Source organism: Ovis aries, chromosome 12 (genome assembly GCF_016772045.2).
Source record: "Ovis aries strain OAR_USU_Benz2616 breed Rambouillet chromosome 12, ARS-UI_Ramb_v3.0, whole genome shotgun sequence".
Lineage (NCBI taxonomy): Eukaryota > Metazoa > Chordata > Mammalia > Artiodactyla > Bovidae > Ovis > Ovis aries.
In genome coordinates, this window is record NC_056065.1 from 80,092,182 (window position 1) to 80,108,907 (window position 16,726).

The 16,726-nt window shown below is 62.1% G+C and overlaps 1 protein-coding gene across 7 annotated transcripts in view; it reads right to left on the minus strand.

Moving 5' to 3' along the window:
- The window catches only part of NAV1 (neuron navigator 1), a 195,517-nt gene that overhangs the window by 75,880 nt on the left and 102,911 nt on the right, over positions 1–16,726 (minus strand). For all 7 annotated transcript variants that reach the window (XM_042229499.2, XM_060396780.1, XM_060396784.1 and 4 more), the window contains 2 exons: positions 6,238–6,340; positions 2,717–3,082 (listed from right to left, as the gene is read on the minus strand). In XM_042229499.2, the coding sequence (XP_042085433.1) occupies positions 2,717–3,082; positions 6,238–6,340 (469 nt within the window). The remainder of the gene's footprint in view (positions 1–2,716; positions 3,083–6,237; positions 6,341–16,726) is intronic.

Sequence of the window (16,726 nt, forward strand, 5' to 3'; positions counted from 1 at the left end):
TACTGCTGGGTGCGGAGGACAGTTCTGCCTGTTTTATGCGTAGGAAAAGCAGTTTCCTCAGGAGCAGGGCGCTTGGTAAGTTACCAAACCTGGATGGGAACTGCAGTGGGGGAGGGAGGGCCAGGGAGAGGCTGGCAAGCATGGCTCAGGTTTGCTGGAACCGAGGACACTTCACTTCTAGCTTTCTAGAAAAAAACAACCCTTAACTGTGAAAACACATAACTGAGGAGCAACCGCTTACATTAAAATTACTGAGGAACATAACGTACTCCCTTCAACTCGGACTGCTCAAGGGCGCCGAGGCCCGCCGTGCTCGCAGTGCTGGTGGGGCAGCGCACACTGAGGCTCCCGGTGACTGGCTTTGAGCGCAGCTGCCGAGTGCAGGCTCCCGCGACAGCCTACGTGAAGCTATCCTGGCTCCACCACTGCAGGGCACAGTGAGTCTGCCCGGCGGGTATCGCCCTGGACACTCTGCACCCCTGGGAACCGCAGGCGTCACTGGACTGTGGGGAGAGTGAACCCAGGGAGGGACGGTCCCGTGCATGGATTCCGGGCACACACGCCATCCAGGGGCACAGGACAAAGACAGGGTGCTCGAGGGTGGGTAAGGGCGTCTTCCCGGCCCCCCACCCCCCATCTGTGTCCCCAGGAATGGCTGGCTGCTGACATGTCTGTCCTTGCTGCCAACCCCGGCGGGGCTCTGCGGGACCGCCTAGTCCCCGGGGGGCAAGTCTGGGTCCTGCAGAGGGCAGGAGTCCCTACCGACCTTCGGAGAGGGCATTTTAACAATGATAGGGATAACAGTAACAATAATAGGAATAATGGCAATAAAAATGAGCTAATGTATATTGGGGCTTCCCTGGTGGCTCAGACAGTGAAGCGTCTGCCTACAATGCAGGAGATCTGGGTTCCATCCCTGGGTCGGGAAGATCCCCTGGAGAAGGAAATGGCAGCCCACTCCAGTACTCTTGCCTGGAAAATCCCATGGACCAAGGAGCCTGGTAGGCTACAGTCTATGGGGTTGCAGAGTCGGACACAACTGAGCGACTTCACTTCACTTCATTCAACGAGTACTGAGCATTTATGAAGAGCCAGGAGCTATTCCAAACACCCTTGTGATGAAAGCACTTAGCCTTCGTCGTCACCCGTTCTACAGTCACCTGCACTGAGCAGAGAGACGAACTGAAGCCTAGAGAGGCTAGGGGACTTGTCCAGGTTCACACAGCCTGTCAGCTGCCGGAGGCGCCCCCGCCAGCCTCAGACTGGGCTCTCTCCCAGGGCAGGGGCCTGGCTGGGGAGTGCTCTGCATGGCTCCTGTGTGCCTGGGGGGCCGGCTCTTCCGCCTCTGTCTGGTGTGGGGGGCCCTGCAGGTGAGACCCTGGTCCTTCCCACACAGCAGGGCCTTCAGAGCCCTCAGCCCCAAGGCTTGTGCTTTTGACCTGTCCAGCTGGGTCAGGGGGCAGGACTGGACACTTTCTCAGAGAAGGAGGAGGGCTTCCTGGGACAGGGACCAGGCTCCTGGTGGCCCAGCACACCCTCCGTGCCCAGGAGGAGCTGGACAGCCGTCTCCGGTCACAGCCCCGGGCTGGCCGATCCGAGCGTGAGGTCGGCTGGCCCCTGGGACTTACAGAGAGTAAACAGCCCCGTTGGTGAGTCAGCTGTTTTGTTCCAGAGCAGCCTGTCAGCCGGACTGGCCCTGCTAGGCCCTCCCAGTACAGCCCTGGGGCGGGGAGCAGTGGACGGCCTGGACCTCATCTACTCCCACTCTCCTCCAATTCAAGCTGTTTACTGGGGCGAGGTGGGCCCGAGGGGTCCGGGAGGGGCTCTGCGGCCTCCTGTGTGAGGGGGGAGTGGGGGTGGAGCCAGGCGGGGGAGGGGGTGGCAGGTGCGCAGACAGGGTGCCAGATACAGGGTGTAGGGGGGGTGCCTGAGAGCCTCCAGGCGCGTCCGGGCTCTGGGCGCCCCCGGCTTGAACACCGAGACCCCAGCACCCCTCTCCTCCTGCCCTCTCCCCTTGCGTTCCAGACTGCTCCCCCGCGCCTCTGTCCAAGTTGCCCCACAAACCCACACCGCTTTTCCGGGGCAGAAAAAGACAAGAGGAAGAAGGCGGGAAAGAAGGGCTCGACAGGCTGGGTCGGATATAAGCTGCATCGCGTGCAGAGGTTTGCAGGAGAAACCAGGGGAGAGAGGGCGCCAGGGCCGGGCCCGGCGGAGGGAGCGGAGCTAGCGCTGCGCCCCGGGCCAGGGCTGCCAACAAACGCGCTGGCCTCTCTGCCAGCGGCCTTTCGGGGGACGGGTCGCTGTCACCCCGACTCTCCAGGCCCACACGCAGCCGGAGCCACTGGCCGGCAGGGGCGGAGACCAGGAGGGCGGGGCGAGGCGCAGAGTGACAGCTGCGGGGACGAGTGACGCGGCGCCCTCGCTGACCAATCAGCTCCCCCAGACGCCAGCCCCGTCGTCGCCCCCTCGGGTGCCCGGGACCGCACGCGGTCCTCGCCCCTGGTCACGGCGCAGTCCCCGCCTCGCGCCGAGGTTCATCCGCCCTACGGGGGTCCACGCGCCGGGCTGTCCGCGGTCCCCTCGGCCTCTCTGGGCTATTCGCTCCTCCGCGGTCCCCGTGAGCCGTCCCCCGCACCCCCGCCCCGGGGTCCGCCGGTCCTTCCCACGCCCGATCGGCGCACTGCCGGCCTCCCGGCGGCCCGCAGGCCAACCCTACCCAGTGGTGATGTCCTCGTCCTCCGTCATGGTCTTGCCCATGAGGTCGCTGTCGCTCATGTAGCCGGACTTGAGGTCCACGTCTTCCGAGTCCAGGGACTCCACCAGCTCCAGGCGCGAGATGTGGCCGAGCTTGCTCGGGGAGCGCATGGGCATGGTGTGCGCGTAGTGCGCGCGCTCCCCGTGCATGTACCAGGCGGGCGGCCCCTCCGAGCGGCAGCTGCCGCCCACCGACGGCGCGTCCCCGGCCTGCAGCCGTGGGCTGGACTGGCCGTAGCGCCAGGAAAGGGGCGACGAGCGGTTGGACAGGCTGGACACGCTGCGGGGGTTGGCGTCATCACTGTCGTAGCAAGTCATCTCCAGGGAGCTGGGCAGGCAGAAAGGCACTGGTTAGCCTCTGGCCCTGCGAAGAGCCCTGAGCGCCGTCCTCAGGCACCCTGCGGTGCCTCTCTCCACCCTCCTGCCCCAGCTCCCCGGGGCCTCCAGGTGGCCTCTCAGGGTGTAGGCCCTGCTGCACGTCAGCGCAGGTGTCAAAGGAAGAGGCCAGTGGGCAGAAGGGAAGGGATCCCACCCACTGCTGAGGGCACAGATTTTGTCATATGACCCCTGTTTGCCTCCTCTACTTATTAGACAGCGAGTCAGATTCCTCATCAACTTTCCCGAGTCTCCATCTCCTCGTCTGTCAAATGGAGATGAAGCTGTAACAGCTGCGTCATCATATATAGATTCAAAGGACCACATGCAAGTGCCTGGTGTACAGAAGATGCTCAGTAAACCTGGGCGCAGGGTGGGAGGGGCCGCCCGGGAGGAGAAGGCCTCGGTCACCCACTTTGCTCAGAGTGTCCAGCACCTCTTCCCTGTTATGAGCTCAGGGTGAGCCGGGTGGTGGGCCCTGTAGGAGCCCTGTGGGTGCGCAGGGACGGAGACGGCAGGGCGGCCAGTGAGCAGGCTCCCCGGCCTGGCTGCTGACCAGCATCTCCCCCTTGGGCCCTCCTGCCGGCCCTGTCATGCCTCGAGCACTCTCTCTCTCTAGTGACTCGGAGCTTGGGGAGCACGGAAGCGCCCTGAAGGGGGCGCCCATGGTCCTGGGAGGTGGCCGGCCTCACTTCTGCTGCTCGGGAGGATTCTCTGCCCGACACGGGACTGGGCCTCACGCGGTACGGACTCAGTAGAAACAAGCTGCCCTGACGAGGGGAGAGGAGAGAAGGAAGAGGGCGTGGCAGTCCCGGTGGGGACGGCGCTCTAGGGAAGCCTGTTTTCAGGGCAAACTTGGCACCAAGAGCAGCTGTGCCCCCGGTTCTGTTCTCCAGGCAGTGCGGTGAGGGGGCAGCCCTGACCTCACCGCTCATCTTTATCCCAAACACACCTCCAGACACCGCTGAGTCGGTGGCCGAAATTCTAGCTCAAACCTGGGTCCCTGATTTCCAGTCCCAGATCCCACCTTCCAGTCTTGCTCCTCTCTGGGGAGGACGTGTGTGGGGTGGACGGCGTGATGGGCCGGAGCGGGCTGAGGGGAGCAGCCTCACTTCCTCTGCAGCCCCAGCCCCCTGACTCAGACTCGCTCCTTGCGGGGGAATCGAGCTGGAGAACAGGGGAAGTGGCACGGGAGGAAAGGTTTCCAAAAAGGAACTAAGCTGAACTACAGGCAGCCTGTGACCCCAGGGTGGAAAGCGCCTTGCTGGGCGTGCTCACTGGGCCGTGAGCTCCTCCAGGACACAGCCCGTGTCTGTCCTGGGAGCTGCGCCCCTGGCTCGCTGGACGCAGAAGCACCCTGATCAGCCTGGGCAAGCCTGGCACGTGGCCCCTTCTCCCAGCCTCTCGCTGCTCCTCCTCTAACCCGGGCCCTGTGTGCATGTCCTGTCCGCTCCCAGGGCCAAGGGAGGGCTGATAAATGTGAAGCATTTAGTACGAGAGCCATCAAAGCTGAGGGGGTCGTTGTTTTGGCTACTGAAGTGTGCACCAGGAATGATGCAAACCAAAGGCCCAGGGAGGAAGCGGCTCTGGGCCCACAGCAAACAGAAAGGCCGCTCCAGGGCTCCTGGTTCCTCTCCCGTAGAGGGAGACAAGCCAGAGGCCCAGGCGCTGCCCACGAACCGGTCAACTTCACACACGAGGCCTTCCTGTTCCCCTGCAGAAAGCAGCAGGGCCTGCATGGGGTCAAGCTGTCTTCATGTGGGGATCAGAGGTGGGGACAGGAGCCGGGGGCTGCTGCCCTTGCCCTGCGGGTGAGCCACCTGGGGTGTGACCCCACAGGAGCAGAGCACATGGGCCTTCTTTGGCATGGGGCTGGCAGGCAAGGTGGGGCTGAGCTGTTCCAGCAACTTCCCTGGCTGGGGAAGGAGGGCATCCAAGACTTAATCCACTGGGTACTCAAAGCAGTGAGCGGAGTCGAGCCAGACCCCTGTCCCACGTGGGTTCCTGCTTAGGGCTGGGAGGGCTGGAGACGGATGTACAGGGTCCCATAGCCTCCCAGAGACCACATCCACTTTCTCCTCAGCCCTCCTCATCACATCCCTTCAGCAGTTGGAATCCTGCTGGCTCGAGCAGAGGCAGTCACAGAGACAGCAGGCTCTGCTTATCACGGGAAATATTTCAGATGTCTGGGAGCAGGCAGGGGATGAGGGGGGGCTGGGGAGGAGCGTGGGAAGGAGGGACAAGGGGGAAGGAGGGACAAGGGGATCTCAGCAAGGGATCTGGAAGCCGCTGAGGCCAGAGTCAGCTCCGCTTCACAGTCACCACCCCCCTCACGAGGATGGGATGGCTGGGAAGTGATGAGTCCTCTGTCGCTGGAGGCATGTAAGTTTGGTTTGCCTATAACTTGGCCACACACTTGGGTCAGGAGAAGTCCCCCCACTGCCCATTTGCTCCCATTTTCCAATCCCAGGAGGTGGGAAGGAGCCAACTCTTCTCTACCTTCCTGCTCCACACCCCGAGGATTTCTCAATCCTGGCGGCTCGCCCCTTACCCCCAGGGTGTAGCCCAGCCCTCTGTCCCCCTTGGAGCTGACAGTATGAGCTCATCTGGGCAGCCCCAGGAGCCAGTGCAGGAAATTCTGAGTCATGCCGAGCCTGGGGCCAGGACACCAGGGCAGAGAGAGGCGCGGCAGGAGGGGGGCGCCCCGCATGGTGGAGGCTGCAAGGGCTCGTGAGGGGCAGGAGGAGGGTGTTTGCACGGCGCAGAGGCTGGGCCGCTTGCCGGCTGAGGGGGCAAGAAGGCTGCTGCGTGTCAGGAAGGGCACATGGAAGATTCAGAGCAGGGAGAGGAAGGGAGTGAGCAAGCCCTTGAGACACGGGGAGGTGGACACCCAGGAGGGCGTGGAGGGGCAGTCATGGCCTGAGCCGCAGGCTGACTCCTCCTTCCAACCACCCAGCGAGGCTCCAGCCCGATGAGATGGAGTCCAAGTGTCCAGCAGAAGCTGACGCCAGGCATGGGCGCGCTTCCCCCGTGGACTCAGTGCACGCTGCCCCGGCCCAGGTGGGGGCCCGCCCTCCACAGAGGGCAGGAGGGGCAGCAGGCTCTTACCTGTGAGTCACCTGGGACCCTCGCAGGCTGGACATGGTCTCCTCCAGGTTCTGGCGCAGATCCAGGACATTCTGCACGGTCCTCTTTCTCTGGGACTCAGGGTCTGGAGGGAGGAGAGGAGCTGGGTGAGTAGGTCGGAGGTGGCCGGAGGCTGCATCCCTGGACGGGTCCTGGGACATGGCTCTGCCTCTCAGGCCTTCCTAAGGGCCTGGGACACACCCTTGAGCCCCTGAGGTCCCGGCCCTGGAAGGGACAGGGGCACAGGGGCACCAGCCTTCAGTGTCCTCCCAGACACCCACGGGACCACCCTGGCCTGCATCACTTTGGGGAGCCCTGCTTCTCCTAGTAGAGGTTCCAGACCAGGCCCCCGTGGTTGGGGTTAGCCGGAACATCTGCCCGATACCCAGCCTGCCATGGTGCATGGACTGCTGTTTCACCCTGGCTCTCGGAGGCAGGGGTGCCTGGATATGTGGTGTTGGCCAGTCTCCAGGGCAGAAACACTGCAAGGGTGCTGTGATGTCGCTGAGCCCAGAGACAGGGAGTGGTGCTGGGGGTCGGCGCTGGGAGCTGGTGGGAGCCGGCATCAGGCCCTCGCTGGGAGCGCCTGCAGGGTCCGTCGTTGGGCAGGGCAGTTTGTGCAAGGACCCGGAGATGCTGGTGGGGAGGGGCGGTGAGCAGCCGCGGGAAGGCTGGGCATGCAGACCCCAGGCCAGAGGTGCATGTCCGGGCGAGCGTGTGTGGGCGCAGCCCCAGTGCAGACTCCTGAAAGATCAGGGCTGTGGAACCAGCCGTGGTTTGCAGGCAGGACGTCACCGCAGACAGAGAAGAGGAGACCACAGCGAACAGAAACAGAACCCATTGCCTTCCCAGGGGAAAAGCATCCGCAAAACTGAGGGTACCGAGTGTGAAGACACTCCAGAATGTCCCCTTCACCACGCACTCCATCCAGGAAGCCCCTGTGAAGCAGACACAGTCTGCCCGACCCACGGCTTCTCCTGGACCTTGGCCCAGTCACTGAATGTAGGCAGATCCCTCAGTGCCCCCTGAAAGGTGACCTGGGAGAGTCAGGGGCCCACAGAGATGATGGCAAAGCAATGGAGAAAACTCAACAGCTCTGACCCCCAGGCAACTGCCCCAACCAGACCCCTGGGGTCTCACCCTAGAGCCCATGAGTCCCCCACCCACCCAGACCCAGCAGGAGTGCGCGGCTCTAAAAGCTGCCACAGGGGACATCTCTGAATTCAGGAGGCATTTTTCCCAAGACTAAGTTGGGCTGGCGGCTGCTTGGCCTGCCTTGTCAGCGAGGCAGGGGCAGGGGAGGGGGGCAGGGAGCCAGGTGCACGGCCCTCCCAGAGCCTCAGGGGCACCTTTCCTGAGAAGCAGCTCCACACCCAGGCCAGCCCAGTCCTCTCCTCTCCTCCCCTCCTCCGGGGCGGAGGAAGGCTGGCAGCGCGCAGGGATGAGGCGGGCCTTCTCACATCACTCCTCTGCTGGCTGTGACTGCTTATCCTGGCAAGGGCCACCTGGCGCAGCTTTGTGGTTGTTGTGGTAGTTTGGCATGGAGAACAGGCAGGGTCAGAAGGTGTACACGTATATTTAAAGCTTGGCCCTAAGACGCCTATATGAGGACCAAGAATATGCTGCTGAGACACGGGTTTCTGGGCCAGCGAGATGCTTTCCATGGATTTGGCAGAGACAAGGGAAAAGGCACGCACAGCCCTGAGGGGTGAGTGGTCCAGAGACGAGGGGACCTAGGGCAACCTGGAGACCGTGTGTGCCAACCCCCTGCAGGCCTCAGTGAGTGGAGGCGCACGGCACGTCGGGGAGCTCAGTGCAGCTGCCCCATTTCACGGAGGAGACCCTGAGCCCCAGAGACGGGGCCCTGCACCTCACAGAGCATCTTGGTGCCACCAGCGGCAGCACACAGCAGGTACTCAGGGGCCATCACAAGAGTGGACAGACTCGACCACAATAAGCAGACAGAAACAACAATGGGTTGCTGTGTGTCCCGTTAGGAAGACGTCTTTTGTTAAAAAAACAGGGAAAAATGTTTAACTCACACAGCATCCTCCTCATAGTGTGCCAGCAGAGTGGGGCAGAGCTACCCCAAGGTATCCAGATCAGAGCCACAGAAGTCCTTGGACGTGAGCAGTCCAGCCGGGTCCGTGGCTCTTGGGGGTGGGTGGGGCGACTGGCTGGAGGTGCAGAAATGTAATAAGGAGGGATATGTGGCGCCAGGGTGCCACCCCAGGAGCAGGTGGGCATGGGGGGCAGGCGGGGGCAGAGCTGGCGCTGAGCAGAGCGCGGGCGGTCGAAGCGCCGCCCCACCAGTGCCTCCACGCCCCAGCAGCGCCCCCTGGTGGCCACGGTGGGGCACACCACCCTGCTCCCCAAAGGCCCAGCTCGGGGGAGGTCTGGCTGCGTCGGTACTCTTCACATTCTTAGCTCTAAATTACGGATAAGCTGCATCTGTAAAAGGATTCCTCCCACACCCCTACCCTTCTCTGGCCCCCAACCGATAACAGCCGTCATCCCTCTCCCCCCGCTTTTCCACCGTCTTCGCGAGGCTTACTGGGGTGGGGTGTTAGTCCGGGACCCACATGACTCTGACAACGATGATAGGTTTTGTCGGCTGGCGTCTGGATGTGTGTGCTTCCCAGGCTCAGAAGATGGCAACAGTCTCCCTCCAACCAGCCATCACCACGGTAACACACAGTCGCCACAAACAGCATCCTCCCAGCATGCACCGGGGTGGAGTTTCTCATAGGAGACCACGGCATCCTCCCAGCATGCACTGGGGTGGAGTTTCTCATAGGAGACCACAGCATCCTCCCAGCAAGCACCGGGGCGGAGTTTCTCATAGGAAACCACAGCATCCTCCCAGCATGCACCGGGATGGAGTTTCTCATATCAGATCACAGCATCCTCCCAGCAAGCACCAGGGCGGAGTTTCTCACAGGAAACCACAGCATCCTCCCAGCATGCACCGGGGTGGAGTTTCTTATAGGAGACCACGGCACCCTCCCAGCATGCACCGGGGCGGAGTTTCTCATAGGAAACCACAGCATCCTCCCAGCATGCACCGGGGTGGAGTGTCTCATATCAGATCACAGCATCCTCCCAGCAAGCACCAGGGCGGAGTTTCTCATAACAGATCATAGCATCCTCCCAGCAAGCACCGGGGCGGAGTTTCTCATAGGAGACCACAGCATCCTCCCAGCAAGCACCGGGGTGGAGTTTCTCATAGGAGACCACGGCATCCTCCCAGCATGCACCGGGGCGGAGTTTCTCATAGGAGACCACAGCATCCTCCCAGCATGCACCGGGGCGGAGTTTCTCATAGGCAACCACAGACAGACTGCTGTCTCTGTGAGGAGTCCACTCGGCACCCGGTGCGCACTTAGGGGAGGGGCAGGCACACCCACCCAGATGCACACAGCATCCCATCGAGGTGGGCTCAAAACCAGGCACTTCCCCCACGTGAGACTGCAGGGCTGTTCTTTCCATGACCACGGAGCGCCTCCTACACGCACACACGCCTCAGACGCACCCCTCCGCGGTCTGGCCGGCAGCCCGTGGCGGCCGTCACGTCTGGATCCCAGGCGCCCCACTCTGCCAGCCCACAGACGTGCGCGAGGAGAGTCGTGTGGGTGCGCCTCCCGCCGCAAGTGCAGAGGGGGAAGCTGCAAGTAGAGCACAGCGGTCCCTGGGGCTGGAGGCGGGGCAGCGCCCTGGGAAGACGGTGGCAAGCAGGGTGCTTTCTGCCTGAAGCCCGACCCGGGCAGCAGGCTTCCCCGGACCGCAAGACCATGAGTCTCCTGAGTCCCGAAGGAAGGGCTGCCGAGTGGTACCACAGGTCCAGTCCGCACGGCCAAGGACAGGTGCTGGCGGCGACCCCCACCCCATTCCTTCTGACCTGGAGTGAGGCATTTCACCACCCCGCTGAGCTGGGTGCTCTACGAAGAGCGGAGGTAGTGGTACCCACTCCCCAGGCTGTCGGGGGGATTAGAGAGCTGACGTGGGTGCTACGCACACAGTAGGTTCTCCACAGGAGTGGGGTAGGGTCCGCTACCTGCCACCTGCAGGTACCTGCCTGGACAAGCTACCTGCCTTGTCCAGCTCTTCGCCTTGGGTCTGAAACCTGATGTAGTAGGTGAGAGGACAAGGACCCCAAGAGATTTAGGGGCATGCAGGAAGGAGGGGGACTCAGGGCCCCTCACCCAGCAGGCACATTTCCCCAAGCTCTGCACAGCTTGGATTACTGGCTGACAATGACGGGAACTTCAGAGGCTGCCAGGTGAACACTTGAGACTTCCCTGCGGCACATTCAGTTCAGCCTGGGGCGGGGCCCAGCCTCTAGACTGGCTCCCGCCTCCTGAGTGGATGGACCAGGCAGGAACCAACAAGAGGAATGGAAGTGCCTCAAGAGGAAGATTTTCAATCCCTAGCATTTCGAACTCAAAAGAAACAGCACGTGACTCCAGCCGGAGAGGGGTAGGCTTGCGAGCACCACCAGGTGGGGAGGGGTGGGCCCGAGGCCCCGGCACTGGAGGCCTTGGCCTGGCTGCCCCGTGTTGCCCTGGGGTGGAGAGGCACTCGGATGTCACCAGTGGGGGTGACCACTGTCTAAAGGACCTGTTTGAGACAGCACAAGATACATCCACCTAGAAACCCAGGCTAGAGGACCTGAGAGGGGCACCTCTCTCTCTCACACACACCCTCTCTCAGCAACTTCCAAAAGGAAAAAAGAAATCTCTCCTGACCCTATCGTCCCAAGGATAGCACCTAAGTCTTCTCTAAATTCTTAAAATTTGTCACAGTTTAGGCTCCTAATACACACAGGTGAAATGTCAGTATAAGTTTCAGTTCAGTTGCAGTTACGTTCGACTCTTTTCGACCCCATGGACCGCAGCACGCCAGGCCTCCCCGTCCATCACCAACTCCCGGAGTTCACTCAGACTCATGTCCATCGAGTTGGTGATGCCATCCAACCATCTCATCCTCTGTCGTCACCTTCTCCTCCCACCTTCAATCTTTCCCCACATCAGGGTCTTTTCAAATGAGTCAGCTCTTCACATCACGTGGCCAAAGTATTGGAGTTTCAGCTTCAGCATCAGTCCTTCCAATGAATATCCAGGACTGATTTCCTTTAGGATGGACTGGTTGGATCTCCTTGCTGCCCAAGGGACTCTCAAAAGTCTTCTCCAACATCACAGTTCAAAAGCATCAATTCTTTGGCACTCAGCTTTCTTTATAGTCCAACTCTCAGATTTATACATGACTACTGGAAAAACCATAGCTTTGACTAAGAGCCAGTTACAAACACACATCTCTCTGACAACATGACCCCTAACCAGAAGGTCCTTGGGCATCTGTGCCACCACACGACCCCCAGTGTCTATAGATGACCACTCTGTGGATACCGAGTCCCACGTCTTTGGGAGTCTGACTCATTTCCGTCCGTCTCTTCTGCTCAAGGACATGACCTTCAAGGTCTGGCCGGGGCAGGCACTACAAGCCCACCTCACATAGCCTCACTGCTCGGAGGTCATACGGGTGGGCTCTGTGGACACTGGCAGCCAGTGACCCTGCCCTCGATGGACTCCCAGGGGCCGTGGCCTCTGAAGGCTCTGTCCCGTGTGAGGCTTGGTGCGGGGCTGAAACCGACAGAGGACAGAGCGTCCTACACACAGACCGCCTCGCCGTCCTGCAACTCCACCCCCACCCCCTCCCCGAGCCCAGAGGCCCCAGCAAGAGCCTGGGGTGGGCCTCTGTGCCAGAGCCTCCCCCTCTACCAGCATGCAGTGTGGGACAGTTCTGTTGCTAGTTCAGTCATCCCCGGCCTTAAGTCACAGCACTGTTGGAGGCAGCTGGTGCGGAGCCCTGCAGCGCGGCCGCCCGTGCTTCCTGCCGTGGAGGCTCCCAGGTCCCCACCTTTGCCCGGGAGAAGCCTGAACCTTCTCAACCAGCAAGTGATCCTCCCACTGCTGCTGAGTGGGCAGAGCACCCAGGCAGAGCCAGGACGACAAAGCAGGGTGCTGGCCACGAGGCTGTGTGAGGCAAGGCAAGGAGCCAGCAGGGGCCAGAGAGGGGGCAGGAAGGACTCCTCTGACCCGGAATGGCGAGGCAGGGGTGTCTGCAGGCCACCAGCAGTTTCGATTTTGATTGAATGAGAACACTTGGCTCAGGGACCCTCAGTGACATGTCTCTGGGGGGCACTCGGCCAAGAGGAGCCGTGAGGCTGGGGGCGAAGGACAGAGGCGGCCTAGGGGGCTGGGCATGTGGTTTCTGCAGGGTGCGGGCCAGTTGGCTGTGGGGCCTCGGGTAAATTACTCCTCCTTTCTGGGCTTCAGTTGCCTTATGGATAGAAGAAGGGAGCTGGGGCTGGGGACACTCAAGGCTCTAGCCGACTCTGACCGTCTGTGGAGCTCTGCAGCCGGTGAAGCCTGAGTAAACGTCTCTTCTCCTCCTGGAGAGGGCTAAAAGTGCAGGTGCCAGGGTATCACCCCTAGAGATGCCTGGGCTGGAGCTGGGGCCCAGGAACCTGCACCGTCCAAGCCCCATTGTGGGCAACGTGGACCAGGGGTCCCGTCTGAGAGCCCAGACACCTTGCTGCAGCCTCCAGAACAGTCTGCCCATTGACACCAGGCTCTGACTTCCAGAGGCCAGGCCTTGGGGCAGTGTGTCCAGGGCCCTCAGCCCAAGTGTGCTCCCTGGGCACAAACAGCACCGTGCCCTCTCTGGGAACGCCCACTCGTGTGCTGATCCTGGGGGGGAGGAGGGTGCCTGTCCCCGACAGGCCACCAGGGGGCGCTGCCGGGCGCTGCCGCAGTGCTGCGGGCAGGCGGCTCCCGCGTTAGCACAGCCCCCTTGGGCGCCGGGCATGCCAGGGCTGCCATCCTCCCCAGCCCTCCAGTGGGAGCCGCCGGCTAGAACAGAGGGGCAGTGCCTGGCCTCCGGGCACCCGTGGGCTCCAGGCAGCGAGCTCGGATGCGGGGCCAGAGCGTGGAGACCCGCTGCTCTCTGCCCCAGCAGCTGTGCGGAATGCCGCCTCTGCAGAGTGGGTCAGGCTTCACAGCCCTGCCCTGGCCGCCCCTCTGCTCTGCAGGGCTCCTGGGCAGACGCGTGCCTGGGCGAGAGGGAGCAGGGCCATCGCTCCAGCCCCTGCTCTGTGCCCGGCCCGGCCCTTTTGGGGGGCACTGGCGGCCTCTCTCTGCAGCAGGCAGCCCTCAGGCCCGCCAGCCAGCCCAGCGCAGCTACTCCCTGACGTCCGGCGTGGTCTGCCTCGGGAAAGACCTGCTGGTCCAGGGCAGCTACGCAGAGGGCTGTGGGACGCGGGGGCGCCCGCCTCCGGCTCCCTCTCATCTGCTCCATCTTCCTCTGATGGTTACAGGGCTACAGGGTCAGAGAGCCAGTTCCTGATGTCTCCTGTCCACCCCACCCTCCTGGGCCTTGAGGGGTGGCCGCCTGCAGATGGTGGCCGCCTGCTGCGTGGGGGTCGGCCCGTCCCCTGAGGAGCCTGGCTCTCCTGCCCCATAAACCTCCTGGCTCACTGGCAGTGTTATGGTGATGCTGCCCAGAGCTGTCACGTGACACCGGCTCCAATGGAGTCGCTGCTGCTGGGGGCAGAGCGGTTGTTATGGCAACCGTTCTCACATTAGTGAGGACCATCTGCAGGCAGAGGGGGAGGGGGAGGAAGAGGGTGAGGGCGGGCTGGGGCTGGGCCCAGGTGCGCCGACAATCGGAAGGGGCCCTGGGGGATTCTGGTTGTGACGCTAGTAACGCTGGTATCAGCTGACTCGACCAAGTCCTCTGCCACCTGCCAGGCACACTTCTCTGGACTTTCAGATTGTAGCCCGTGTAACTGTCAGGACAACCCTTTGAGGTGGTCTGACTATCATTCCCATTTTACAGTTGAGAAACCTGAAGCCCGGAGAGGGTGAGTAAGCTGCTGAAGGCAATAAAGCCAAGACCCCGACCAGATGGTCTGACTCTGGGAATATCACCATCTAGTTTCATCGCGGCCGCGACCCACAAGTGCACGAGTGTCTACAGAGAGCTGACACACGGAGCGTGACAGTCATCCTCCTAAGTGCACAAGTCAGCGGCTTTAGTACATTTGTAAAGTTGGAAAGTGACGCTGGATGGCATCACCAACTCAATGGACGCGAGTCTGAGTAAATTCCGGCAAACAGTGACTGGCAGAGGAGCCCGGCGTGCTGAACCCCACGGGGTCACAGAGAGTCTGGACTGCGCAGCAAAGCTGTACAACCACTGCCACTGTCTGATCCCAGAATGTCTGCATCACCCCTCACCCCAGCCCCTGGCAGCCCAGGGCTCCTTTCTGTGTCTGAGGATCTGCCTGTTCTGGGTGCCCCACAGAAAGGAATCTCAAACACGCTGCCTTTCGTAACTGGCTCCTCACCTTCAAGGCTCATTCACATATCATGTGTCTGTACTTCACGCCTTTCCATGGCTGAAGCTGTTCACGCACACTGTACACACGGCGTCCCGCTGCGCGCGCATGCTGTATTCTGTGTTTCTGCTCATCATTCGACGGGCATTTGGGTCACTTCCATTTTCTGCCTGTTTTATGACTAAAGCTGCTACGACCATTCGTACCCAAACTTCACGGACACATGTTTTCCGTTCTCTTGGATAAATGCTTGGAACACAACGCGGGGCCGTACAGTGTCTGTGCTGAGTCGGAGCAACTTCCAGGCTGCTTCCTGGAGCGGCCTCACCGACTCGTCTCCACCAGCGGAGCGTGAGGGTGCCGACCTCGCCACGTTCCTGCCAGCGCTTGCCACTGTCTGTCCTTTTGCTCGCAGCCACCCTAGCGGGTGTCTCACCAGAGACGTGGCTTCCATGCACCTAATGATTTACGCAGTTGAGCATCTTCCACGGTGAAACTTACTACGTTTAAGCACAGTTGCATCAGCCCCACGCTGGCTGGCGACAGCACAGCAGAGAGAGGACAGCTGGGTCACCAGAGCCCCCCGACGGCGCCACCGAGCCCCCCAGCGTGGTCTGCACCAGCGCCCACTCTCACGCCCCGTCTGCCCAGGTCCCCCGCGTCATTGCCTTTCCCCGGCCTCCCGGGGCCAAGTGACAAGACACACTGTCTCTGAAGGGGCGGCCTTGCTGGGGGTGGGCACTCCTGGAGTTAACACCCCTGGCTGCAGATTCCCCCCGTCAGCCTCCTCTGCAGACCCGCCCTCCCTGGCTCCTGGGGAGGGGCCGCACCTTGCCCCTCTACCCTCTGCACAGGGCCTGCAGCCAGCATGGCCTCGGGACTGTCCACAGGAACGCGATCTGCGACCCTCACCCTCTCACTTGTAAGATGAGACGTCGGCTCTGGGACATGGAGACTGGGCTGTGGGTACAAGGTCAGCAGGCCGTGTGCCAGCCTGGACGCCCCCGCCACCAGCCTGGAGGAGGGCGGGTGTCAAAGGGCTGGCGGAAGCCTTTGAGGCCATTTGAGGGGAGAGACTGAGGCCCAACGGAGTGGCAGAGACCTGGGCAAGACGACAGAGCCAGGAGGGTGCACAGTGGAGGCAGCCAGGCCCCACGGAGGGCTCGGGGGACAGCTGGGGGCAGGGCCTGGCCACGCGGGGCCGCCCCGAGGGGGAGCCCTCTCCCAGGAGGCCCCCGCCTCTCGTCCAGGAACCCATCTGCCCCACAGCAGAGCTGCCGCCCGCCTCGCCCGGCCGCCCCTGGGGGCTCCATTTCTGAAAAAGCCTTCTGTGTCACTGATCCCCTCAACCTCTGCTCCCCCCGACCTCGGGGGCCCTCAGGCTCAGCCCATCTGCCAGCAACACCTCCAGGGCAGCCCCAACACCCACCGAATGAACCCGGCTAACAAAGGCCAAGACTCTCTCCACTCACCCGGGCTGGGCCCAGGAGCAGCGAGGCAGCGAGCTGAGTCTCAGGAAGGCTTCCAGCGAGGGGTCTGCCTGTCTGCTGAGTCGCTTCAGTGGTGCCTGACTCTGCGACCCCGTGGACTGTGCCCGCCCCCAGGCTCCTCTGTCCATGGGATGCTCCAGGCAAGAATGCTGGAGGGGTTGCATGCCCTCCTCCAGGGGATCTTCCCGACTCCGGGAGCAAACCCGCTGGCAGGCAGGCTCTTTACCGCTAGTGCCACCAGGGAAGCCCTTCCAACTGGTGGGGGAGGGGGGCAGAGCAATCCGGCATAAACCTGCGAGGCTGGCTGGGGCCGCTGCGGGGCAGGCAGTGTCCTCCAAGGCAGGAAGGGAGACGAGCAGGTGCCTACTTAACACCCAGTGTAGTCATCGTGACTCGACAGACCGGGCTCAGAGAGGCCACTCCGCTCCCGAAGGCCACACCGCCGATGTACGTGCTATACTGGAATCTTGAGTCCAAGTGTGACTGATGTCCACCATTTTTCAGAATAAATTACAACTGGCAAGGAGGAGAGCAGAACCAGGCGCCTGGAGGCCCTTCCTGATGGACAGGCTGGCGTCCAGCA